The 26,599-nt window shown below is 51.9% G+C and overlaps 1 protein-coding gene and 1 non-coding gene across 14 annotated transcripts; both read left to right on the forward strand.

Annotated features, from left to right (window-relative positions):
• The first annotated feature begins 66 nt into the window (after nt 1–66).
• On the forward strand, nt 67–26,232 carry UBAP2L (ubiquitin associated protein 2 like). 13 transcript variants are annotated; one of them, XM_065660273.1, is made up of 29 exons: nt 67–133; nt 3,717–3,846; nt 4,357–4,434; nt 4,798–4,908; nt 5,523–5,691; nt 5,987–6,082; nt 6,795–6,840; nt 7,073–7,179; nt 8,656–8,730; nt 12,022–12,074; nt 13,397–13,482; nt 13,829–14,000; nt 14,556–14,757; nt 15,676–15,953; nt 16,213–16,385; nt 17,388–17,580; nt 18,147–18,201; nt 18,632–18,806; nt 18,990–19,062; nt 19,688–19,883; nt 19,985–20,073; nt 20,799–20,852; nt 21,468–21,549; nt 22,644–22,861; nt 22,951–23,056; nt 24,146–24,213; nt 24,467–24,664; nt 25,104–25,154; nt 25,607–26,232. In XM_065660273.1, exons 2-29 carry the CDS (start codon nt 3,757–3,759, stop codon nt 25,700–25,702), a joined length of 3,390 nt encoding a protein of 1,129 aa, XP_065516345.1. In that variant the 5' UTR covers nt 67–133; nt 3,717–3,756; the 3' UTR covers nt 25,703–26,232. The 13 variants fall into 13 exon arrangements, with proteins under 13 accessions (XP_065516345.1, XP_065516350.1, XP_065516348.1 ...); XM_065660278.1 differs by having other exon boundaries at nt 25,119–25,154; XM_065660276.1 differs by having other exon boundaries at nt 17,391–17,580.
• LOC136004173 (small nucleolar RNA SNORA58) lies at nt 21,222–21,357 on the forward strand. Its single transcript, XR_010608248.1, has one exon. It is a non-coding gene; the product is annotated as a small nucleolar RNA SNORA58 (small nucleolar RNA).
• Nucleotides 26,233–26,599: the final 367 nt, after the last annotated feature.

Consider the following 26,599-nt stretch of genomic DNA (forward strand, 5'->3'; position numbering starts at 1 on the left):
CTCACGGTGCCGGGCTGGCCCCGCCTCATGTCGGTTCCGTGTCGTCGTCCCCCCCCCTCCGCCCCCCCACAAGCGCCCTCGTCACGTGATGGGGGCGGGCGCCGCTGGTAGTTGTCAGTGTGGTGAGAGCCAGGTAAAGTTGCTGCGCGGCGGCGGCCCCGGGAACGTCGCGCGGCCCCGGTAAACCCCGCCGCACTCCCTGCGCTGTGCCGCCTCCCTCCCCGCTGCCGCCGCGCACCCTGCCCGGCCCCGCCACCGCCCGGCCCTGCCGGACCCCGCCGCCGGGCCCGAGCGCCGGGCCGCGCGCGGCCTAGTGGGCCGGGCCGCAGCCGGGGCCTGGCCTAACGCGCGGCCGCCGCAGGTGAGGGAGGGAGGGCGGGCGGGCCGGAGGCAGGCGGGAAGGTGAGGTGTGGGGTTGGGGGGGGGAATGGCGGCCGCGGCCATGAGGGCGGAAGCGGCCCGCGCCCGCCCGCCTCCCGGGTGCGGGCACGGCCTGGCGCCGCGCCGCCGCGGGGGCTCCCGCACGGCCCTGGGTGGGTCCCCTCCGGCCTCTCGCCCCCATTGTGTGCTGGGGGTCTGGGCACGCTGAGCCGCGGCACCGGGCGGCTCCGGCCGGGCCGTGCCCCCGGGGCCCGCCCGGCCCCGCCGCGGCTGGCGGTAACAATGGGAGCCGCGCCGCCCCGCAGCGCTCTCGGGCTCTTCGGCGCGGGGCGGGCTCCGTGGAGGGGCCCCGCGAGGCATTCCCGGTCGACGCCGGTTTGGCGGCCCTGGAGGAGGCCCGGTCCGCGGGCGGGTGCCCCAGCGGGGGGTCCTGGGCCGGTTCGGGGCGCTCCGGTGGGTGTCCCCAGTGAAGCGCTGCACGGCGGTACCCACTGCGGGACCCTGGTGGTGTGTCTGGGGCATTCCCCCAGAATCCCGTCCTCTGCATGCACGGGGGTTGCTCGGTTTGCAGTTGTAATGTATTTGCTCCAGAGGAAAGCTCGTAATGTTGATAAAACACCATCCCCCCCATCGTGTCATCAGGCTCCTTCGGGTGCCGGTCCAGCCCTATGTTGCAGGAAAATCTTTCCAAATGCTTTGCCCTCTGCGGTCCTTTCCTTTGGAGCTTCAGAGGTTTTTTGCATGTGTTCATGAAGCTTTGTCAGAGGGGGCTGGAGATGTCAACTGTATGAACAGAGAAGGGAAACTGAGGCTGGTATGTGCTGGGGCTCTCGCAGCATGAGCCAGCAGGGCTGAGCCAGCTGGGGGTAGCAGATGTGACCACCAGATCCTTGTGCTAAAGCTGTAACTTACTTGAAGTTTCTAATAAAATGAACAGTTTATTATGTTTTTGTATCACCTCTTTTTCCGGAGCCTCCTGTTCTGAGTAGCTGAGACTCTCCTTTCTGGATGCTGTAGGCTGAAAAGGAAGAGGGGTAATGGCAAAGCGCATCACATTTCCCTGCAGCTTCTTGGAAGAAAAGATGTTGTAACCTGTAGCTGGGAATCTTCTTGTTTTCCCTGAATCCCGTAGGAACGCATTGCTTTCCTCTTGCCTTGAAATGTAAGCACGGGGCTGCTTTAATGCTGTTTCTCTGCTGTGGCTCAGCCACGGTTTTCTGGGGCTGAAGTTGCCCTTTTTGCTTGCCTCCCTCTCCGTGCACAGATGTGGCTTTGCTCTTTAAAAGCAAGGTTAAACACTGAAGGCTGCTTGGAACTGGTGAACTCATGGGAGTGCTCCCTCTGCGCAGGGCCAGGGCAGGTGGCAGCACAACCAAGGTTTGCAGTGAAATGTGGCCTGTGAGCTGTACTACAGTGACCCAAGTGAGGAGTAAAGTCTTTGCACCCTGGATGTGGTGTGGGGTGTCGCGTGGGGTTGCCCATTGCCACCAAGCTCAGCACTGGGCGCTGCCTGATGATGTTTGTGGTTTTTGGGGTGGGTTTTTCTTCTGCATGTTAAATAAGCACCATTTCCTCGTGCCAGGAATGCAGCTGGGCAGAGCATGGCAGGGCTCCTGAACAATGCCTAGGTGCTGCACAAAGGTTGGGGGCAGTAGACTTGCTGGTAGTGTATCCTATTGAAATCCCAGATTCAGTTACTGCAACGGCACAGGATTGCTTCCCTCTGGGCCTGCAGTTCTGCTGCCAAATTGGTTTAATATGACAACTTGTTTGTGCCTGAAACACTTAGAACTGGAAGAGACGTAGCAGTGGAGAGTGGAAAGCAATCCCGTGGGGAAGAAGCCTGTGTGAAGGCTGCTTGGCCTTGGGTGAAGCCCAGGCTGGATGCTCTTCCTTAAACCTGCTTGGTGTCACAGGCAGCTCCCGCTCACCAGGCAGATAGCTTGGGTTGTTTCCCCGATCAAAGACCTTGGCACTGTAGAGCTGGCAGACGGTGGTTTTTGTTCTGTGGGGCATGGGTGGCCCTGAAGAGGAACATTTGAGGTTCTGTGGGAAGCTGCAGGAGCAGTTGGCCTTGAAAGCTTGCCTGCAGAGGAAGGCTGGAGGCTGCTGGGAGCAGGAGCGCTGGCGTGGGCAGTGAGCTGCGGTGCGGATGACAGTAGGGTCTCCATGCTCTTGGGAAAGGATCTCCCAGCCTGGTCGAGTGCTCCTCTCATGGACCTTGACAACAGACTCCCCAGTTCTTCCTGGGCTGTTTGCTAACGATGCTGAGCTTTGCACACTGGGTCTTGCTCTGTGCTGCCATGTTGGTGTTTGCAAGCAACGGTTCAAGTTGGAGTTTCTCACTCGGGTTTCCTCCTGTTCTTACTCTCTTTGGGGCTCCTTCCGCTATCCAAAGCGTCTGCTGCAGCACCAGCACAGGGAGCAGATCCTGCTGCTTTGGAGGAAGGTGTCGCCATCTTGTTAACAAAATCCAGAAGTGTGGAGTTTGTGATTATTGAGGTTTCAGGGGCTTGGAAGTAGCATGTGATGCCAGCTGCCATAGAATGTGTGTGGCATCCCTTGTGCCATGGCAGGCAGGGTGAAAATGCTCAGTGCTGATCCCGTTCTAAGCATCTGGGTTGGGCTCTTCCTGCGAAGCTCAGCGAGCAGTTACAAAACTCCAGGAGCTTTGGACACCCTGTTCCTGAACTCTTCTGGGATGTCTGGACTCCAGCAGTTCCCAGCAGTGTTACTGGCTGCAATTCCTTGTTGACATCTAGCTCACTTTTCTGGTAGTGTTTTATTTTAATCCAGAATACTCAGTAGAAGGAAACTTGATATTTCTACTTCTGAGGAATAACTGAAGCGAGCACAACTGGGCAGTTCTGCAAAGGTGGTGTTTCTCTAAACCGATATCCCACAAACCTATAGCACCACTTACTACTGGAGTGCTTTTCTTCCCCTGCCCTGCTCTGAAGGCAAGAAAGGAGAAGGGGAAGTAGCTGATGATGTGTCTGAGGCTGTGTGATGTTCTGCTAAGTGAAGCTTCTTTAGAGCTTTTCTCAAGCAGTCCTTACTCCAGTTGACCAACAAGCATTTTGCGCCCTGGCCATGGCCAGTCCATGCCTGCTCACACACTTGCTCACCTGAGTGCAGGTGAAGTGGTGGCGGTGGAGAAACTTCCAGAAGTGCCAGTTTTGTCGTGGGGCATGTGGCAATGGGAGGCTGTGGCTGGTGGGGAGGGAGGGAGGGCACTGGGATGGCTTTGCTGCCTGCCTTGCCCATGCTGTGGTGCTGCCGTTTGTTTTGGGTTTCTAACAGTGTGTTCTCTCTTCTCCCCTGCCCCACCACAGAGTTCTACCTTGTAAATACTGTTATTTGTATATACTGTAAATGATGACATCGGTGGGCACTAACCGAGCCCGGGGGAACTGGGAGCAGACACAGACACAGAGCCAGACACAGCACAAGCAGCGGCCACAGGTAAGGACAGCAGCCGTGGAAACCAGTTAGCTTGGAGGTGGAGATCTGGCACCTCTGCATGGGTCCTGAATGCCACAGGATGCTGCTGGCAGAGCTGGGTTACCTGGGCAGCCACTGATGGTGGGGTTTCCACATTGGTGTCTCTGAGCTGAGATTCGGGGTTATTTCCATCTGGCCATTCCCTGTTCACTTGAATGAATGCAAGTGGCTGAGAAGCCACCTGCAGTGGGTCTTGATGTTCCAGTGGTGCTCAGGTCTGCCTCAGAATGGATGTAGTTTAGGTGGTTGTCTCTCACCTGGTGAGTCCCTTTCTTCTGGACTCTCCTCACTCACTCGTCTTCCATCTCTTTTTCTCTCTGAAGCTTTCCTTTTTCTGACCCTTGCTCACGCCTCCTCTTCATCACACTGATTCCTTCCCAGAGACCTCAGGGAAGCGGAGTGCTCTTTGGAGGAAGGGCTGTTGGAAAGGTGCCGCTCTAATCCCACTGTCTCTGCATTCCATTTCTTCAGGCCACTGCAGAACAGATTCGACTTGCGCAGATGATTTCAGACCACAATGACGCTGACTTTGAGGAGAAGGTGAAACAAGTGAGTGTGGAAAGTGAGGATGAGCCCTGGCAGGAAGGCAGAATCAATGTCAACTACCGTGACTGCCTGGGGGAGGTGGGAGGGCTCCCTGAATTTCCTTGGACAGACTTCTTCCACAGAATGCAGGGAATGGTGTTATCCTGAGAAAAGGGGGAGGTTGGAAGCTGGTTGTGGTAACTCAGAAGTTCCACCCGCAGTTACTTCTCATTGAGGGGGCATAATTCAGTTGTGAAGGCTGCAGGAGACTCCCAACTGCTGACGTTTCTTTGGAGGATTTCTGGTTTGGGATCCATAAGAGATCCATGGAGACTTGGTGCTGCCTTGGTTTGGAACGTGCTGACCATGGTGGTGTCTCCTCTACAGCTGATCGACATCACAGGCAAGAACCAGGACGAGTGTGTGATTGCTCTGCATGACTGCAATGGAGATGTTAACAGAGCCATCAACGTGCTGCTGGAGGGCAATCCAGACACGGTAGGATCGAGTTCTGTAAATCTGATGAAACCTAGTTCAGTGTAACTGCATATATGGAGGCAAGACAAAGAGTCCTGTCTAGATAGCAAGACCCAGAATGACTGACTAGTTGCACAAGTAGCATGTGAAATGTGATTGTGTACCGGCTTCTCAATGCTGCTCTCTGTAGACTTGCACAGAACACGATCATGGCCAGCAGGCCCAAAAGAATGGAGGGGAAAATGCAGTAAATCCTGTTCCTTTTCAATCCAAACACTTTAACAACAGTACAGTAGCATCTGTGTTAGCTTTCATGCTGCTGTGAGTATGGTTTAGTAAATCTGTGCAGAAAGAGAGTAACTCATGTCCTGTTACCTCAGGCTGTGTGACAGTCAGCTATAAGAAAGCTTTCCTTGAAGGAAAAAGCTGTACTGTGCGTAGGCTGATAGGCTCTTCAAAACAAAGAGAAATTGGGCTGGAAAGGATTTTTCTGGAGATCCTTGTTATATCTGTAGCAAGTTTCAATAGGTGTGTAAGAATATGTGTGTATTCACTTACCGCATTGCTCAAACTGTGAGTAACTTCCTTCATTGGTCAAAGCGTGATTAACTTCTCTCCCCTCTGCAAACCTTCAGCATTCCTGGGAGATGGTCGGGAAGAAGAAGGGTGTCTCAGGACAGAAGGAGAGTGGCCAGACAGAACCCAGTGAAGAAAGCAAAGAGAACCGGGAGAGGGAGCGGGATTTCAGCAGACGACGTGGAGGGCCACCAAGGCGGGGCCGCGGTACCAGCCGTGGAAGAGAGTGTATGGACCTGTTGTTTCCTAACACCCCTCAGTGTCACGGGTGGAAGGGACCTTAAGGGTCATCCAGAGGCACTTTGTGCTACACAAAAGCTGCCAGGAAAGCTGTTTAGGCAGACTCATCTCAGAGGAAAACCATCTTTGTGTGTGTGAGCTGTGTAATGCTTCCGTGACTGAGATGATTCCTTGGGTGATACCCTCAATACCATCAGCTTAAATAACAGAAGTGATAGGAGCTTTGGTCTGGACTTGAATCCTCCCTAAATCTTGACATTCTTTGCATTGTTCTGTCTTTCAGTTCGGGGCCAGGAGAATGGACTAGACGGTGGTAAGAGTGGAGGATCTTCTGGAAGAGGCACGGAAAGAGGGAGGCGGGGACGTGGCCGAGGCCGAGGTACACATGGGATTTGAGGTCAGAGGGGATGGGAGAGAAGAGTTACGTCAGTGTGGCTATCTCCTCCATGAGGTTTGAAAGGCTCTCTTACGGGAGGAGTTGCCAAACTGAAACCAAGTACTTGATTTTGCTGTTCTTTGGCTACACTCCTAGCCTGCATGTCACTTCCCATCTTAAGTATGCTAGAAACAGTATCTAGTTCTTACATCCCATTCCTGGAGTTGAAAAAAGATATGGCCACTTTGTATAGAAGTGAGAAGTTAAACCCTAAGGTGACTATTTGGCAGGTGAGCCAGTTGCTTGTTAGCACCAGAACCTGGCTCCTCCTCATTCTTGCCCATGTATCTGAGCACCTTTCCCGTGCAAACACTTGGCTTGGGTTTTAAATAGTAGCAGAAATTCATTTTCTCACCAAATCTGGGCTGCTGAGGGGACACACTGCAGAAATCAGAACCTGGGGGCCATTGCTTGTGATTTGTGCCAGCTGGAAACCTTATCTGAGCCTGAGCTCATGCATCACTAAATTCTACTGCCAGGGAGCTGAGGTCATCCCCAGCCATATAAAGATGCTGCTGGAAATCCCAACAACTAGGGAAGATCCTCACCACTTGGATGTTGTGGGGATCAGAACTCCAGATGTTGTTCAACTGCTGCTTTGCCCTGTGATGCAGAGCCAGGGAAATGCTCAGCAGTGTGTGTGTGTGTTTTACAGGTGGCTCTGGAAGGCGAGGGGGAAGATTTTCTGCCCAAGGCATGGGGTAAGTTTCACTGTACAAAGCACAGCAAAGATACCAGTCTTTGTGCATCATTTGTGATCCCATTTTCCTTTGTTAATAAAGCCAAAACTGGAGAATGCTAACTTCAGTGAGGAATAGCTGGTGTAGCTGCAGCAGCCCTCTGCTGAGAGAAGTTGGAGATGTGGTATGGGCTGAATAAAATCAGTTGCTTGGGGAGAGGGAGTAAAAACTTCCATCCTCTTACTTCTCACAGAACCTTCAACCCAGCCGACTATGCCGAGCCGGCGGGCACGGATGAGAGCTACAGCAACAGCAACACATGGAACAACACGGGCAGCTTTGAGCCAGATGATGGCACAAGTAAGTGCTCTTCATACGCTAGCTTGTGGTTAGGTGGTAGGTGGACTTTGTGTCCATCTAGTTGCTTTGAGGAGGTTCTGGGTAGGTCTTTGGCTCAGGGATACAGGAAGGGGTTGTTGGTTCAGAGATGGATTTCAGTGGCGCTGTTTCTTTGCGCCCAGAGGTGCTTTTGCCTCTGTTAGGGTGACCACGTTGGAATTTGGGAGCTGGATGATTGTTCTGATGTGAGTTACAAAGTGTAGTGTAATAAACACAGGAAGTTGTCCTGATATCCTGTGAGTCCCCCAGAAAATACTACTCAGGGTTCAGATGTCTTGCTCCTGATTATGGGATGGGGAGCATCCTCTCTTTCATGCTTAGCCTGCTGGAGCGTGAGACCTTACAGAAAGCTGGTTGAAAAGAACTCTTCATTGCTTCCCTTTTTGAAGCAAAGCAGTTTGTGAGCACAGATCTGCCCTGGCACGTTCCCTTGCCCTGGAAAAATGGTACTCTTTTTGTTCCAAGTATGCCCACTGATGTAAGGCACAAGTGAACTCAGGTTTTGCAGTGTGGTAACTGGACAGTTGCAAGGGACAATCCTTAATTGTAAGTAGTCAGCTTGGGGGTTTGAGGAGGTTTGGAGCTTGTTGGGTTGGGGTTTTTATGGAGCAGTCTTGCACAAACTTATTTTTCCATGAGCTTTGAGCATTCAAGTAAATAGCACTTTGTCCTGGGTTCAGCAGGAGCAGTCACTTACTCATTATAAGAGGCTTTCACAATAGAATTCATGTTGCTTTAGGCCACTTCAGTATTTCTTGTAGTTATTGAAAAACTGATAGCTTTGGAAAGAGACAGAATTCCAGCCTGGTTTGTGTTGGAAAGGACCTTAAGCTTGTGCAGTTCCAACCCCCTGCCACAGGCAGGGACACCTCACACTAGACCGTGTTGCCCAAGGCTCTGTCCAGCCTGGCCTTGAACACTGCCAGGAATGGCACATTTGCTACTTTGGGCAACCTGTGCCAGTGCCTCACCACCCTGTAAATAATACTGTAAACGGAGTTGTAAATATCAGAGGGAGTAGTGCAGGCATGAGGCAAGGGCAGTGGGTACACTTGGTTTGGTTTGGGAGGAAAAAGGGATAGGAGCAGATGAGCTCCACATGCTGGAAGTTTAACTGGTGTGAACAGCCTTTTGTGAGGGTGGCTTTGATTTTGTGTGTTGGTGCTCAGTGGAATTGTGGAATTAGAGCATGGCTGGGGGGATTGGGGAGATTTCTGATGGAACAGCTCCAGCGTGCTGTAGTTCTCCAATGCAGCTGCACCCTGTGGGGTCTTGTAGTGTTCACTTCCATAGCCATGGGCATCTCTTGGCAGTACCAATATCCACAGGTACAATGTGACCAGTGCATACAGGAGGTGGAACTCCCCTGCCCTTCTGGAAGCCAGAATTTCACTCGTTGTCTGTCTTTTTGTCTTGTTTTGTTTTTTGTTGTTTCAGGACTTGATTTCATTGGGGGTGAGGGGGCAAATTATCCCCGAAAATTTGACACTGCTCCTGGTACGATACCTCCAGGTGCATCAACTGCCCCGGATACTTCTCCTTTATAGCTTGTTTCAAACCCAGACCTCAAATATCTGTGGATATATCATCCTCCTCTCTCTTCACTTGCTGATTTTAATGACTATTTGACGTTTGTTCTGCTTCTACTAATGCTGACACCTTGAATGTAAACTGGGAGAGGTTAACCCAAATTCGGGAGGGATTTAGGCACACTTTAATTTCAGCCACTGCTTCTCAGTACCCAGAGCAGCTCCGTGTCTACAGCACTGCTGACAGAGCATCCCACCAAGGGGAGGAGGCTGAGGCAGCTTAGCCCTGTTCTCTTTGTCTCACATTCAGAAGGCCATGGCTTGCTGTTGTCCCCATGCCATTTGGTTCTGCAGCCATCACTCCACTGCCCTCCCTGCTATGCCTCTGCTCAGGGACAGACACTGCTGCAAGGGGAATTGCTCTGGTTAAAGCAACTATCTCAGCACTTTGCCTCTGCTTATGGCTGCCTCTGGGGGACCAATGTGCTTGCTGGCTGTTTTGGCATGCTCTTGCTGCCTGGCTGCTGTTCTTCCTCCAAGCAGACCTGCCCTGCACTTGAAGATGACAGTGGATTTGGAGGTGACCAGGATGCTTGATGGCAAAGCTGCCTGGTGCCTGTCCACTTTCTTTCCTGCTCTTGCACTTTTATGGAATCATAGAATAGTTAGGGTTGGAAAGGACCTTAAGATCATCCAGTTCTACCTTTCTACCGTGGGCAGGGATGTCTCACACTAGACCGTGTCACCCAAGGCTCTGTCCAACCTGGCCTTGAACACTGCCAGGGATGGAGCATTTACCCTTTCTTTGGGCAACCTGTGCCAACGCCTCAGCACCCTCACAGGGATGGTTCCTCCTTATGTCCAACCTGTACTTCCCCTGTTTTAAGTTTGAACCCATCACCCCTTGTCCTCTCACTACAGTTCCTGATGAAGGGTCCCTCTCCATCGTTCTTCAAAGCCCCTTTCATGCCTTATGAAGTGAAAAGACACCTATAAGATGACCCGGTTTGCCTTATACCCACCAGATCCCATCAGTGTCTATAAGAAGGCCAAACCCGTGTTGGACTAATGTCTCCTCCATGAAACCTGAGGTCTGGAACTCAAGTCTAAAGGCCCTTCTGGAGGAGCAGGTCAGGACAGGAGGAGGAGTGTTGAGGCTGTAAAGTCTTTTGCAGGGACCCAGAGGCTGCCATACTTGGAGTGTTGCTGTTGCTCTGAAGCATCTCCTGGTCCTCACCTCTGGGTTAATCTTTAACTGGGGCAGGCAGCACAAGGCCATCTGCTCCAGCGCTGCCATTATGCTTCTGCCAGGCTTTTCCTTTGTTTGGATTTGCATTCCTTTGAGGTGCAGAGTGTGGGATTTGGTTCTGTCACCCTTCAGGCCAGAGCAGGGAGCAGGTATCCAGTCACTGAGATAGCAGGAGAGCACTTGATGGGCCCAGAGAGGAGCAAGCTGGTTGCTCATCTCCCAGTTTACAATGAAGAGATAATGGATTGGGGAGGAGGGGTATCATGAAGACACGATGGGATTTCTTTTCTTCAGTACATTTGTAATTGCAAATGCCTTTGGACTTTTGGCTTTTTCCCCCTTTTCCTGGTTTGAGGTGCTTACAGACCAGCTGCTCTTGGAAGGGCTTCCTGAAAGCAGAGAGGAGGGATTGCAGTTCAGAAGGTGACACTTCCAGAGTGGTGTTAGAAGCGTCAGGATGTTGCTTGTGTTGTAGTTCTCCCCTTTGGAAGAGCCTGACTCAGTGCCTTTAAAAGCCTAAACACACTGTGCTGCTTAGGAAGCTCTGTGAAACAGTTCTGGCACATGCTGGTTCATTGAAGGTCTTCAGTTTTCCATCTGTCCCTTTGTGAGCAAGGAGCACGAGCCATGCTGGATAGGTGTCCAGGACTCAGGAAGCAGACTTGCCAGGAAAACTCCATCAATGGCTGCTCTTCATCTGCAGGATTTCCTTCTGCTTTTCATGCTGCTTTGCTGGTTTTCTCCTTTGCCCCATGCAAGCAAGACTAAGAGAGCCCTGTGTCATGTTCCTGCATGCACAGACTCTTCTTGGGGCAATTCTCCTGGCTTCCTGCTATCCCCTGCCACTGACCCAGCTACCTCCAGCTCCCACTTCACCTCTTAGATAAGGGCTGAGCTGGGAGGATCTTGCTGTAAAGGAACCTTCCCACAACTGCCGTGAGAGCAGACTGTGCCTGTAGTGTTCTGGTTCCCCACGTGCTATGTTTTGATGCTGTAAAAGGCTTTCAGCTTATGAAAGGGCTGATGTCAACTTGTTCTGTCCTTGGAAACATCTCCAGGATTAACCCTGCTACTCGTGGTGACTTTTGCTGAGCTGCTTTCAGTGGCTAAAAACAAGTTGCCCAAACCAGGGCTGGTTTTATGCTCGGAGTGGTTTAGGCTGTCAAATGCTCCTTTGCCCCTCCTCCCAGACCAAATTGTAATTTGTAATCTAAGAGATTTGGGAGTCATCATGTAAGATTCAAAGTACTGTGGTTAAAATGTGCTGGAAGTGAGGGACAGAACAAGTTGAAAATGCAGCCAGGCAATCACTTGTTTTCCTGGTAAATTTTGCTCTCTTATGAACTATGCTGGGCTGGATTGTGGCTGAAGTCTCCTGCTTTTCTTCCTGATATTTTAAGCTACTCCCTTGGAGCAGATCCCTGAAATCAATCAGAAAATATGGGAATTGCTTAGTCCCTTCAATTTTCCTTTCTGATTTGTATTTGTTTGTGCACAGGAAGTCCTGGCACAGGGAAGTTTTAACATTCTCGGGGGGAAGATGAACCCTGTGAATGGTTCAGTTGTCCCTGGGGTTTATAGAAACACAAAGTGAAGTGGGTGGTGAGTCCTTCCCAAGGGCCAGTGAAGGAGATGCTCTGTCTGAGCTGCTGGGGTAACACGAACTGCTCGTGGGTGCAGAAACTTGCAGCTACTGCAATACAATGGCAACTCAGGAACATGGCACAAAGAGGTTGGGGGCGATGCCAGGGCTTCCTGAAGCTCAGCTTCCCTTTTTGGTGTTGGGGTGCGTGTTAATCCCAAGCTGCCAGCCCAGGGGTCCCTCTCTTTCAGCCCGAGCAAGGCAGAGGCGATGCCATCACAGTGCCTTGCCCATGAATTGTGGGTTGGGGTAAAGTGCTTTACGTTGCCTGGTTGGCGATTAGAAATGCTCTCAGCTGCTTGCAAAGCTTCCCAATGCTTCCCTGCCTTTTAGAGGGAGAGCTTTGCTGTGTGCATAACTTCTCCCTGTTGTTACCCTTGTAGGTGCTTGGAGGGCAGCGACAGAAGAATGGGGCACGGAGGACTGGAATGAAGATGTAGGTACACTCCAGACCCCCTTCCTCCACGCGGCTGCTGACGTGTGCATACAGCAATGAGAGGAGCGCAAAGCCCAGCCTCCACAAACTATGGGCATAGCCCAAGCCAGGCTCCCAGTTTCAGGAGCTGTGATGAATAATTAAACATGCCTGCTTCAGAAGTAGGTGTGTAGTAGAGCTTGTCATAGGAGCCCAAGAAAGGAAGGGATCTGCTGGGGCATCAAGTATGTTCCTCTCATTTCCTGAATGATTTATTTCTTCCATAAGCTGGCCTGACTCCACACAGGATTCTTGCTTTGCTGCTCCAGTGGAGTGGCAGTTGGGGAAGGTTTGATCCACACCCTCACTTGCTCTTTGGCATATCCCAGTGCTTTTTGTTCTCTACCTGACTTCTCCTACAGGGGAGAACAGACACTATTCTCAACTGCTTTCAATGCTTCTGTGTCCATTTCTCCTGAAATGGGCTTCAGTCCCTCTCTGAATCAAGGCAGAGCTGCAGCTCTTGCAGATGGGAGCAGGGTTGGGTGTTAGTGTTAGTTTTACATGCTCATATTTTGCTAATCCTACAGAATGGGCAAGGAGAGAAACCTTTTGCTTTCCAGGCACTGTCTGAAGGGCTCCTGCTGTATTTGGAGACACAAGCAGCTTCCTTGTCTGTTCAGTCAGGTCTCTGCTTGAAGAGAGCCTTTGATAGCCCTTCTTGCCTTCAGTGTGTGTGATATGCTCCCAGGGGTTCCTGAGTTTGGTTTTAAGCTCCTGCAGTTTAGTTGCTGGCAGCTCCTCAGTCTGGAATCAAAACTGTTCATATCCAGCGATGTTCCAGGTCATTAAACCTCCTCTTCATTCAGTGTTGAGCAATGTTCTTTTTCCTTCCATAATTGCAGTAGATCTCTTGGTCACTGGTCAGAACATCCAGGTGAGGCCAGCATCATGGGAAGCCCACAGGGGTCTGTTTTCTTTGACTTCTCCAGCATTGCTTGCACCTGCCTGGGCAGTGGGGTTTGCAGCTCAGTGCTGTATCAGTTCAGAGCAGCCAAGAGCCCGGCAGTTCTGGTGGCTTTATGAACTACAGGACATTTATGGAAGGATTTGGCAGTGGAGGGGAGGTGTTTTGCAGCTGGCAGATGATTTGTGCACTTGCCTGAAAAGAAACAAATGAAATAGAAGCTGCTTCTGATGGAAGCCAAATGTTAGAGGAGTTGAAGTCTCAACACTTGCATTTCTTGATTGTTTCTGTGGTTCAAACACTTCTGTGCTTTACTTGGAGTCCCAAGACACTGTCCTCAATGTTTGGATTCTTTTTCCCCTTTTCTGTCTTTCAGCTGTCTGAGACAAAGATCTTCACTGCCTCCAATGTGTCTTCAGTGCCTCTGCCTGCTGAGAATGTGACAATCACAGCTGGACAGAGGTGAGAGTCCATGGCAATGCTCTTTATGTGGCACACAAAGACCAGAGCCATTCACCATCAGACTAACCCTTGCCAGGTGGCTAAAATGCAGCAGCTCTCACTAAGATGAGATGGATTTAAATGGAAAAGTTGAGTTAGAAGTTTCTGGGTCTTAATCCTGGATTGGAGTTTTCCTACGCTCTGTCCTTCTGAGGCTGCTACTGGCAGTGAGTTAATGTCCTGCAGATCCATTCAGTTTATGAAGGCTATAACTTGGGAGGCTGAAGGTAGAATACTGCTGCAATGGAAGTGCAAGGCAGGACAGAGCTTGTGTTAACCTCAGTGGGTATCTCCCTTCTTTACCCAGAATTGATCTGGCAGTCCTGCTAGGAAAGACGCCCTCTTCTATGGAAAATGAGTCGCCAAACCTGGAGTCATCCCAGGCTCCTTCCCTGGCCCAGCCGCTGGTTTTCAGCAATTCCAAGCAGAGTGCTATATCCCAGCCTGCCTCTGGGAACTCCTTTTCTCACCACAGCATGGTAAGGAAATATCTTAGGAATGTATGGATTTCCCAGACATGCTCTGTCTGCGTTTGGGTAGAAGGAAGGAGACATTGAATGTGCATCAGGAATGGGCAGAGGCCTGCACAGGTGCTGCTTTGTGTAACTTAAGCAAAGGAAATAGCAGTTGTGCACTTACTGATGAGAATTCATGAAGGATTTTCCAAAGCACCTCAGTGGTAAAGCCCAGTTTTCCTGGTGGTTGTCTTTAGTGTCACCAAATGCATGGGAATAACTTAGGACATATTTAAAGAGCCCTTCCTTTGTAAGCCTCTATGACACTATGAAATGTCGTGATGTGGGCAGTGGGTAAGTGCACCTGCACTCCCATGCAAGAAAGGCTGTGAGAGAACCACAAGCTGTTCTTGCCAGCCGTGTCTGTGTGCATCTAGAGTGTTAAGCTGAGGCACCCAGTGAGAGGTATAGTGTGGGTACAGAGTGTCCAGGCCTATGTTCAGAGATGGATCTAGCCTCTGAACCAAGTTCCAAGCCAAGGGAGACACTGACTTTGTTATTGCCTTGCTGCAATTGCAGGTGAGCATGCTGGGGAAAGGGTTTGGAGATGTTGGGGAGGCCAAAGGCAGCAGTACCACAGGTTCTCAGTTCCTGGAGCAGTTCAAGACAGCCCAGGCTCTGGCTCAGCTTGCTGCTCAACACACCCAGCCTGGTGGGAGCACCACTACTTCTTCTTGGGACATGGGATCTACTCCTCAGACCTCGTCTCTTGTGCAGTATGGTAAGGAACAGTGTGGCTCCCCAAAAGGGAGCACAGCAGAACTGTGAGGGATTCAGTGAGGCCAGATCACAAGTTCACAACCAAGTCAACTGTGCTGGAGAAATTAGAAGGACCATGGGTTCAAGTTTGAGGGAGTGAAATGCAATATAGTGCATGTGAGTCTTTCCCTATACCTTTTATACGTGGAGCAGTTGAATCTGTCTGTCTGCCTTGTCATGGCAGCCAGCTTCAGTGCCAGGGATCTAGCATTCCTGAGATCCTCACCACTTCCATAAAACTGTGTCCCAGTGAAGAGGTCTGAAAGCAGGTACCTGTGGGGAAGAGCTTTTGAATAGCACCACTTGGCAGTGGCATCTCGATGCTGACCTACTGGTATCATTTAAAGGAATGCAATTCTGGTGACTGTTCAGTGCCAAGAAGTAACTCTGGGATGGTGTGAGGGAATAAACAGTGTTTGAGAGGCTCCTGCTTTTCAGATGAGATGCTGAGCCCTGCTGCGGGCCAGTACGAAGGCCATTTCTTTCAGCTTGTGTGTCTTGATACCTTGCTATAGGGAAATGGCTCTGGTTCAAGCCCTGTCTTAGTGATAGAACAAATGACAGGACAACAGGCAACAGCCTCAAGCTGCTCCAGGGAGCTTTAGATGGAGATTAGGAGCAATTCCTTCCCCAGAGGGTGCTCAGGCATTGGAACAGGCTGCCTAGGGCAGGGCTGGATTCACTGTCCCTGCAAGTGTTCACATACCGTGTAGATGAGGCCCTCAGTGCCATGGGTTAGTGGTGGCCTTGGCAGTGCTGGGAATGGTTGGACTGCATCTTAAAGGTCTTTTCTAAGCTGGTTGATCCTCTGAAGTGTCAGAAGTTGATTTAGTTTTAAGGAAACAAACCCCCCTAATTCCACTCTTGTCTCCCCTGGTAGATCTCAAGAACCCAACAGACTCCTCCGTGCATAGTCCCTTCACCAAGCGTCAGGCCTTCACCTCAACTTCAACCATGATCGAAGTGTTCATGCAGGAGAAACAGCCTGTGGTGACTGCCTCCACAACCGTTCCGGCACCCTCCTCCTCCCCACTGCCCAGCAAAGCCAATCCTGTCCCTCAGATGTCCCCAGGCTCCTCAGACAACCAGTCATCCAGTCCCCAGCCAGCTCAGCAGAAGCTGAAGCAGCAAAAGAAAAAGGCGTCATTAACATCAAAGGTGGGGATGGATGGTGGGGAAGGAGATGTTGTATTGTGGTAGAGATCCAGAACAATCCATAGGGGTTGAGCTTGGCCTTACTGTTGTTAGGAAGTTGGGGTGGTGATGGAGAAAGCTTCCCTACCTGGGTTGAAAAGGGTTGATACAGATGATGCAAGCCTGGAACTACCATCATGTGCTGGGAAATGGGGATACTAAAGTCATTCTCTGTGCTGATCCCAGAGGGTGACTGATCCTTTCTGCTGTTCCTTCCTTGCAGATTCCTGCCCTTGCAGTGGAAATGCCTGGCTCAGCAGATATCTCAGGGCTCAACCTGCAGTTTGGGGCGTTGCAGTTTGGTTCCGAGCCTGTTCTTGCGGAGTATGAATCAACACCCACAACAAGTGCTGCTGTGAGCCAGGCTCAGAGCAGCCTGTACACCAGCACAGCGAGGTGAGGGCCGGGTATGAGGAAGGGAACATGAATCTGAGCAGGTAGCTTCGGAAGGGTAGCTGGTCCCATAGACTTCAGTTGTGCTGCATACTAGTAGACCCTTTCTGACTGTGCCGTGGTCACAAAGGGGGGACAATGTATGCAAAAGCAAAGCCCAAGTTGCCAGCAGACTCATTCAGGCAGCTCTCTGACTGATTGACCTGTGATACTTGCACAGAAAGCAGATGTTTCCTGCTGCAGTTAACTGTGCTGCTGGAAACACAGGAGAAGAATCCCCAGTGCAACTGTTCCTTGTCCCTGGAGAACAGATTGCTGCTTTTGTCCTGCTTTTTGCCTGGCAAACCAGGGGACTGGAGTGATAGAACAAGGGGTGATATGCTCAAACTGAAGCAGGGGAAGTTTGGGTTAGATATAAGGCAGAAGTTCTTCCCTGTGAGGGTGGTGAGGCGCTGGCATCAGGGTGCCTAAAGAAGTGGTAAATGCTCCATCCCTGGCAGTGCTCAAGGCGAGGTTGGACAGAGCCTTGGGTGAAGGGGTACCATTGGGTGAAGTGTGCCTGCCCATGGCAGGGAATTGGAACTGGATGAGCTTAAGGTCCTTTCCAGCCCTAACTATTCTAGGATTCTATGATCCTATGAGTCTGTGACACAGTGGAGTAGGTGTAGCTACGATGATAATACCTTTTCAAAGCAAAGCCCTCTATTGGGCTGACCCTTAGTATCTGGCCAGTCCCTTGAGTGCTAGGATCTGAGTGGTGGCAGCTCATGAAATGTCACCTAGAGCACAGAAGTGTGTGAGGGAGAGCTGCAGTAAGGTGCCACCATTCTTCCGTGGCCCTTGCCTGGGTATGTTTCACTGCTTGGCTGCTTTGTGTGGTACTTTTATGCTGATGCTTGGGACTCTTCATTTTTAAGGTTGAGATGAAGTCTCCAGGATGAGCAGCTTCCAGCAGGGCTGTGCTGGAGGAAAACATTAACTCTTCTTGTTCGGTTTCTTCCTTAGCAGTGAATCTTCATCCACAGTTTCGTCCAATCAAAGCCAAGAGTCTGGTTACCAGAGCAGCACAATGCAGACAGCAACGTTTACCTCCCAGAACAGTGCTCAGGGACCACTGTATGAACAGAGATCCACCCAGACGAGGCGATACCCAAATTCCATCTCCTCCTCGCCCCAGAAAGATCTGCCCCAGGCTAAGGTAGGAAAAGAGCTTTGCTCCCACTTTGTGCTGAGTAAGCACAGTGTGTGAAGCTCCAACTTGAGGGAAGATAAGTGATGTATCAAGTGTTTCTGTGATCCTCCAAGCCTCACCACATGGCTTGTGAGAGCTGCCTTCTAGCTGCTACCAGAGCCCTTAGTTATGGAACTTCCCTGGGGCTGGGCCAGTGGGGTTAACAGTGGTTGATACCAGGCCATGTGCCCTGTCATGCATAATTATCTTGTGTAGAGTGGCATTCAGGCTAAGGATTTAGTTTCGTCTTAAGGATTCAGTTCCTGCATGCTGCACACACATTCAGTAACAGCAGTTTTGGCTTGGGGATCTTGATGCAATCTAGCTACCAGCAGCAGAGGAACTTCTTGCCCTGCTTGCTCAAATATGCACTTGGGGGTCTTGCTGGCACTGGGCTGGTCGAGCCTGGGACAGACCCCACACAGTGTGGTGACATGATGGTGAGGAGGGAGTTGGGAGGGGGGAGCTAGCACTAGACCTGCCTCAGGGAAAGGAGCTGTAATGCCCAGTACTCTTTCTCTCTTCCTCCTCAGAATGGTTTCAATTCTGTACAACCCACGCCGTTACAAACCACACAGGCTGTCGAAGGTAAGAGTCTCTCAGTGCAGTGGGTGTCCTGAGCCTCTTGTACTGCTCATATTCTCTGCTTTGGAAAGAAAGCTTTAGCTGTACTAACAGCAAGTCTTTTGCCTGCTGGACTAATTGCTGCCACTCAGATTATTTCTTTGCCTTGAGATGTGCAGCTTTCAGCTGATGGATCCCTGAGATCCATGATGAGTCACTCCCTGGCGATAATAATTTTCTCTTTGTGAAAAGGATCTCATCTAAAGGTCTTCAAGCTCTTTGCAGAGCTGATGGCAGTGCTGGGGTAAAGCGAGAAGTCCAACACAGTTGTGCTGTCACAAGTGTGTAACTAGCTGGCAGCAGTGAGGGAGGCCCTGCATCTCCCTGCTTTGCTGAGCCTCACCACTGCATTGCCTTCCAGGAGCTGTTGCTAATGCAAAGCTTTTGTTGGCAGGTGCTACAGGCCCCACAGTGAAATCAGATTCCCCCTCTGCTCCCAGCATCACGCCTCTCAATGATGGGGTATCTGCATCCTCATTGCTGACGACAGCCAGCCAACACTCGACAGCTCTGAGCAGCCTGAGCCACAGTGAGGAGCTCCCCAGTACGACCAGTGCCCAGCTCAGCAGGTGAGCAAGCACGGCGGGTGGCTTTCTGGAGGAGCAGAGCAGGCAACAAAGTCTGTCTCATGCAGTAGGAAAGACCGACATAAATCATCCCATCTAAGTAGGTGGGGAATGGTATCTGGGCTGGTGCTGCCAATGGTGACTCTCATCCTTTGGCTTGACAACCTTTTATTCCTCCTTCTGCAGTACATTACCCACCCAGCAGAACAGTCTGTCCTCATCCACCTCCTCTGGGCGAACGTCAACCTCAACTCTTCTGGTGAGTCTGGGTATGCTCTAGTGCTGTGTACCCCTACTGGTGCAGGGTCTGCAGTAGTGACAAGAGCTGCCAGGCTGCTGTTGTTCTGCTGGAGTTCGGATGTTGTATGGAGAGGACAGGGCGTTATGTCAGAACACTGTCTGTGCACCTCTGTCTTGAGGCTTTTGACACCTTGCCTATTTCAGGCGTAACATCAGCTGCTTCTGAGCCTATAGCAGCTCTTGAATGTGCTGCAGAGTTACAACCAGGTGTCAGAGTAAACTGGCAGCTGCTGAAATTCCACTGTTCAGATGTATGTTCTGCTGGAGCTCCTTCAGTGCAGAGTCCCTGGGCATTGGTTTCTGCAGCAGTGTCAGCCTCTTGCCGCAGACACGGTGCTCAGCCCTGCTTCTTCAGCAGACAGACATGTTGGGACACAGCCACATGTGAGGCTCAGAAGAATTAGGGGTTGGCTGCTGTCAGGACTTTGGACTTAAGCCATATGCAAAGCAGGTTTCTTTGTAGCCTGCAGCAGCCAAGTTCATTGAAGGCTCTCAGAATGGCCAGGTGCAGACAGCATCCTGCAGTGTTTCTGCACTCCATTCCAACTGCCTGGTCCCCTGACTCTTCTCCCTTCCTTCCCTAGCACACAAGTGTGGAGAGTGAAGCAAGCCTCCATTCTTCTGCTAGCACTTTCTCCACCTCCTCCAGCACAGTGTCAGCCGCCCCACCAGTCGTAAGCGTTTCCTCCAGCCTCAGCAGTGTCAGCAGCCTGGGCCTCAGCCTCAGTAGTAACTCCACGGTGACAGCCTCTACTCGCAGCTCCGTTGCAACAACATCAGGTATTTTCCTGGGTACTGCTGAACAGGAGAAGGGGACAGGGGCAATGAGAGGCAGCTTCTGCTGTTTGCTTCACTGAGGAACTTCCTCTTCCTTTTTCCAGGAAAAGCCCCTCCCAATCTCCCTCCTGGAGTCCCACCGTTGTTGCCTAATCCGTACATCATGGCTCCAGGGCTGCTACATGCCTACCCGGTGAGTAGGACAACCAGCTCTTTGCAGTCATGACATGCTAGGCATCCCTCCTAGCTCTGTCTTCAGCTATCAGGGAGGGATGTAGGATAGTACAGAAACAAAAACAGCAGCACAGAAGGACTGCCTTGGATGGGAAGAGTCTGGACCTGCTGTGTTCCATAAAACCTGCTGTTTTCCTGCATGTTTTCCATAGTAAGAGAGGAAATCCATGTACCTATGGGGGTAAATGTCTGTAATTCTGGTCACCCCAGAGCAGATTCTGTGCCTGCCTCTTCTCTACAGCCTCCCCACGCTTTGGGGAGCAACAGCCCTTGGTCAGAGCACAGCTCAGGAAGGTGTGGAGCTGTATTAGCAACATGGCATACAAAGGCCACACAGCCAGAGTAAGGGTGGCAACTGCCACAAAATCACAACCGTTTTCTGAAGATAAGGACAGATTTTGGTGTTGGAATAATCTCTAGAGAAACACTGTCAGTGCCTCTGTGGTCTGGAGCACTGTGCTGGGTGTTGGTGCTCACTCCTCATTTGAGCAGCACATAAAAGGGTTCTTGGCAGTGTCAAGTCTGGTGGTGGTGAATGCTGGCTGCCTGCACCCTGGTAATTGTGTAGCCTCTGCTCATCTGCTTCTGGCTTTTTCTCACATTTATCTAAATGCTTAATCTAAAATGAGGTAAGTGGCTTTATCTAGTCTGTGTCCCTAATGTCATCTCCTGCTCTTTTTCTAGCCACAGGTGTATGGATATGATGACTTGCAAATGCTCCAGACAAGATTCCCATTGGTGAGTACAGGGATATGCTGCTTCCACTGGTGCTGCTGCTTTGGGTGTGCAGACAGGTCAGGCTGTGAGGTAGTCCTGAGGAGCTGACAAAGGAGTGCTGAATGGATGCTCCTGTGCAGTAGTGAGGAATTACTCAGCTGTTCCTTTGCATTTGGGGAGTTAGGAGCACTGGTCGATCACACTGCTGGTGGGACTAGGGAATGCAGAGCTGGAGCACTGTTCTGCTTGCCAGTGGTGCAATGAGCTGTTGTAGAGACTTGCCTCTGAGCCTTGAAAGAGTCAGTGACCAAATAATGAGAATGGGCTTATCAGGCAACGCCACATGTGTTCCTCGTGCTGTGGAGGGGAAAGTCCAGGCACTTTCAGGACTTGCATACCAGTAGACCTTATCTGGTTATTCTAATAGCCAGATGAGGGGGATGGTGCATGCTAGAAAGAAGCTGGGGTTGCTGTAGGCTGTGATCAGCTTCCATGTGGCTGATTGAACTGCAGTACTCCAACATGTTTAGTGGCTGCAATTCCTCTGCAATTCCTCAGAAATTCCTCTTTTCCAAATGATCCTGCATTGCGTCTTGGGACTGAGCTCATCAAACTTCTTTGGTTTTTATCCTTCAGGATTACTACAGCATCCCATTCCCTACACCCACCACCCCACTGACTGGAAGAGATGGCAGCCTGAGCAGCAATCCGTACTCTGGTAAGAAAAAAGCCTGTTTTGCTTGCATATCCCATTAGGTGTTTGTGCTGCTGGTTCCTGGTTTCCTGTGCCAGTGCCTTCACCAGCTTCCTGCACTGCCTTTGGTCTGGAGCGTGTTTCTCAGCACTTAAATTCTTGGTCCTCTCACCAGCCTTGGTAGGTGCATTTCCTCACACTGCAGAGTCCCAGTGGGCAGAGCTTGTGCTGAGCTTTCAGGTGCTTTAGAAATTGTCGCACTCCATGAATGGATCTTTTCCCAGCACCACTTCTCCCTCCCCTGCTTCAGCAGGAGCTTGGTTGTGCAGAAGTGCTTGTGCTCAATATACTGAGGCTGAAATGTCCAGCTCAGGGTGCAGCACTGCTGCATGTGTAGCTTACCATGTTTGTGCCTATACTGGACTCACTTGCAAGCTGGAAATTCAGTCTTGCTGTGTGAGAGTGTTTGCACGGAGGAGCCAAGCAGGGGCTCATAAAGAGCAGTCGAGAGAGCTTCCCAGAGCCCTGCACCCAAGCCTTCAGGCAATGCCCAGCCTGGGAAGGGAGATACCGGAGTACTGTGTGAGCTGCTGGGCCCTGTTTGATTCAGTGCCACCAGGGAGAGAGAAGGAGGTGTGAGCCCTGATGTAAATAGGGGCCATTCACACATCCTCAACTGGGAGATATTCTACTCTCCTCTTCACTGAAATGCTGTTTGCAGGTAGGACAGAACCCCCAGGCTGCTGCCCTGGCCTGGGGTCTGGCTCTGGAGGGAGCTGAGTTGTGTCCAAGGCTGCTGCTGGCTCAGGGAGAGCTCTAGCATCTGGGCTCTGTTGTGGTTTATCCAATACCACATCACAGGCTCACATCAGGCAGTGCAGCATGGTAGCTGCTTTGGGCTTCCCTTCCCCTCTGAAGTCCTCCTCTCAGGGATGAGGACAGCAGTTAACAGCTCATCAGTGTGCAAGAATCTGAGGGCTACTGGGGCTGAAGTCCTTAGTAACTGTAGGATGGGGATTGCTTCAAGTCACTGTTGATCAGAAGGGTGGGTCCTGTTTGGGCTGAGCTGCAATGGGCCAGGAGTTTCCTTCAGTCTCTTCTCACCTTCTGTATTCCAGGTGACTTAACCAAATTTGGCCGAGGTGATGCCTCTTCCCCTGCTCCTGCAACGACTCTGGCCCAGCCCCAGCAGAGCCAGACCCAGACCCACCACACCACACAGCAGACGTTCCTGAACCCGGCGCTGCCTCCTGGCTACAGTTACACCAGTCTGCCCTACTACACAGGGGTACCAGGGCTCCCCAGCACCTTCCAGTACGGGCCCGCCGTGTTCCCTGTGAGTTCCGCAGGGGCAGGCAGTGGGATTTGGGCAGGAGGGGCAGTACAGAGAGGCCCCTCCTTACTCTGCTGCTCTCCTTCCTGTAGGTTGCTCCTACCTCTTCCAAGCAGCATGGTGTGAATGTCAGCGTCAATGCATCAGCAACCCCTTTTCAGCAGCCCAGTGGCTATGGCTCTCATGGATACAGCACTGGTAAGAGACCCAGCATCTGCCTCAGCAGCAGGCACTGACACTGCAGTTCCCAGTCACTCTGGTCATCTAAGGGGACTGCTGTCTTGCTGCCTCCAGCAGTAAGGGAGGAAAATGGCCATGGTGCAACTCCCAGGGAATTTGATTCTCCTTGGAAAGGCCCAGACTTTTGTTCTGCATTCAGGTCTGGAGCAGGTTGGAGGAGTACACAGCACTCTGTGCCTTCCACTGTTGCCCAGCAGTTGAATGGGTTGGGCCTTGCACTTATATCAGGGGCTTTTCTTCTTTTTACTGCCTGTGATCAATAGAACAATAATTGTCCAAGATAGGAGCCTGGGAACTGGATTGACTCCTATGTTGCGCAGATCCGTGCTTCCTAGAGAAGTGTCCTTGATTCAGAGATTTGAGGAGGTCACGAACCTGCCACTTGTCTCAGTACTGGTGTCACTGGTTAATGTCTGCCTGGGTTTGGGTCCCTCTTCCAGCCTTTAAATCCTGGTGTGCTTTTTTCACTACGTTAGAGCCCTTCAAGACACAGTTTTCCCTTTGTGAAGCTACTTCAGCTCTGTCCCAACTCACTGGTTCTGAGGCTTTCAAACCTCTTTCATTTCAACACCTTTTCTGGGCCTTAAATGACTACTGAGGCTTTCCTCTGTCCCACCACCTTTGAAAACACGGGCTGTGTGCCAGTGTTGCCAGTTGCTGCACCAACTGTCCCAGCCCACAGCTGAGTCCCCTTTACATGCAGTTGCCTGTTTGACACCCAAGGAGCTCTCTTGCCGCTGTGCTACATGCTGGGAGCTTGTTTTCTCCTCTGTCTGCTGCATCCCCTACAGCTTTTCTCAAGTTGCTGTTTTCTGGGCTCTTCAAGAACAGGCATTTCTCTGGGTGGCAGCAGGAGGCATTCAGAAACTGCTCATGTCCAGAGTAAAAGAACTTCCACTGATACAGGCCCTTTGCAGCTTGGCCTCGCCAAAACCCTGCTGCCCAGGATGTGTCTGTCTCTAGTCCTTCCCTGGCTGCAAGCCACTGGAGCTCTCCACCACCTCATGCTGGTGTTAGCATCACTCACTTGCCTTTCCTTCTACCCAGGTGTATCTGTGACATCCAGTAACACAGGAGTGCCGGACATCTCGGGCTCTGTCTACTCCAAAACTCAGGTTAGTGTCTGCAGTGCGCTCAAGGAAGCCTCCCTGGGCAATGAGGTCTCTTCACCTTGGAGCAGCCAGCTGGGGAGAAGGGAAAGGCCCTTCCAACCTAGGGCAGCTCCAAGCCCAGAAAGAGCCATAGGCAGAGCTTCTACTCCAAACACTGTGACTTGTGGAGCTGGGAAGGGGCATGCTGCTAGCCCAGAGCAGGGCAGCACCACCCATCACCCAGCCCCTTATTCCATTATTGGCATCTCCTCCTCAGCAATCCTTCGAGAAGCAGGGATTTCACACTGGAACCCCGGCAGCCTCCTTCAACCTGCCTTCGGCGCTGGGCAGCGGTGGCCCCATCAACCCTGCAACGGCGGCAGCCTATCCCCCCACCCCGTTCATGCACATCCTGACCCCCCATCAGCAGCCCCACTCGCAGATCCTCCACCACCACCTGCAGCAGGACGGGCAGGTAAGCAGCTCCCCCAGCCCCTGGCCTTTGCTGGGGTATCTCCTAGGGCTTTCCCCCCCACCTCCCCTGGCCCCCCCTCTCCCTCCCTCCCCTCATGCCCTGCGGCGGACACACGTGAACACGCGTGACACGCACATGCTCACACCTGCACATACACACAGGGCCGAGCAGAAGATGAGGTGAGGAAGGGCCGGGGTGTGCTCTGCTGGGGGGTCCTCGGCACAGCCCCCTTGCTGCCGGGCTGGACCAGGTAGGGTCGGGTAGTGCCCCTCCACGCAGACATGCCTGGTCTGCCCTGAGCTCCCCTGTTCCTCTTCAGGCCAGCAGCAAAGGGGTTACTTGCCACAGCCACGACCCTGCCGTAGCTTTCAGGTCTAACCGTGGATTTCTATTGTCATAGTTTGTCCCTTTATTTTTACATATCCTGGTACTGCAACAGCTTCCATATTTGCAGATGATACTGTGCTGCCAACGCCAGCAGGAAGATCAGGTAATGAACCTCTCTGATAATGCATTGCACTTGCCCTGGGGTCTCCCCCTGCCCCTAAGGCCCCCCAGGCTCACTTAGCCCCTTCCTTCTCCCCCATTGGCCCTTCGAGGCGAGGAGAGAGGCCCTCAGGCAGTATGTGCACACACACACACCCGCGCGCACTGACACACACCCCTGCTCTAACCCTTTTCCCACCTTTTCCCCCCCTCCCTGCCCTGCAGCAGCCCCCACAGAGCCACAGGGGCCCTCGCTGCCTGCGCTTCTGCCGTGGTGCTGCTCTGGAGGCCGGCGCAGAGCAGAGGGAGGGTCCTGTGGCTGCTGCGGCTCTGTGAATGCCGCGTGGGGCCGGCAGCACCCGTGGCTCAGCACCCTGCAGAGCAGGCTGGGATTGGGACCCCAGAGATGGCAGTGCTGATTCCCCTCTCCATAAGCACACACTTCTCCTCCCGCAGAGCGGCTCCGGACAGCGCAGCCAAGGCAGCTCCATCCCCCAGAAATCCCAGGCCAACAAGTCTGCCTACAACAGCTACAGCTGGGGAGCCAACTGAGGCCGGGGCCACCCTCGCCCCCCACTTGCTTCTGGAAGAGCATCCCACCAAGCCTGATGCCGAAGGGTCCTGGGGAGGAGTGGTTGGTGGCGGGGCAGCCCCAAGCCCACAGTCCCCGGCAGGGCGAGCCAGCAGCCGCCTCCTCTGTCTTCAGCCACCTTTTCCTCTTGTATGTAATATAGAATTTGTATTTTTTTCTTGGTTTTCTCTTTTTTTTTTTTTTCTTCTCCCCTTTTCTCCCCTCTCTCTGCATTCAGCCTCCAAACCGTTTGCCGTAGGGGCCTTTATTGGTTTTGACTCCTTTCTTCCCCCCCCTCCATCTCCTGCTGCCCCCCAGAACCTGTCGGATCCAAAGGAGTGGAAGCTGCGAGTCGCCTACCGCAACCCCCCCTTATTATTAGGAAATAAGAACAGTAATTGATATGAACAGCATTGTAAGATGAATTAGTTGAAGTGGTTTTTTTTTTTTTTTGTACCGTGTTCTAAATTTAATGGATAAATGTGTCTTGTATATAAAAACAAAAACCCCACCATGTCCTTGATGTCTCTCATTTCCTCGCTCTCCCTTTGCCGCCCTGGAGCGGGTGTTCTGCACCCCCCGATTTACTTTTGCCCCCCCACACCTTGCACGCTGTAAGTACCTTCTGCTTTTAGGCTCCAGGTTGGGGTTTTTGGTTGTTTTCTATGCAGTCAGATCTTGTCTTTTTCAGTTCCAAACGCAGCCCCTGTGCGGGGGGCTCTTCACTAAAGAGAATAAAGATCACAAAGTCATGTGTGCATCTTTCCTCCCTCCCTTCCCTGCCTGGCTCCATCTTTTTGGGGCACGGAGCAGGTTCTCCTGCCTCCCCCTACCCGGGTTTATAGCGCCCTTTTGTGGCTCCTTCCCGGGCACCGGGG

This window comes from Lathamus discolor, chromosome 24 (assembly GCF_037157495.1).
Source record: "Lathamus discolor isolate bLatDis1 chromosome 24, bLatDis1.hap1, whole genome shotgun sequence".
NCBI classification, from domain to species: Eukaryota; Metazoa; Chordata; class Aves; order Psittaciformes; family Psittacidae; genus Lathamus; species Lathamus discolor.

What these genes read in the sequence shown, in the direction of transcription:
- UBAP2L (XM_065660273.1), top strand. Translation starts at nt 3,757, where the DNA reads ATGATGACATCGGTGGGCACTAACCGAGCCCGGGGGAACTGGGAGCAG. An exon ending in CTGTACACCAGCACAGCGAG is followed by an intron (nt 16,386 to 17,387) that starts GTGAGGGCCGGG and finishes TTTCTTCCTTAG; the next exon opens with CAGTGAATCTTCATCCACAG. An exon ending in ACGGGCCCGCCGTGTTCCCT is followed by an intron (nt 22,862 to 22,950) that starts GTGAGTTCCGCA and finishes TCCTTCCTGTAG; the next exon opens with GTTGCTCCTACCTCTTCCAA.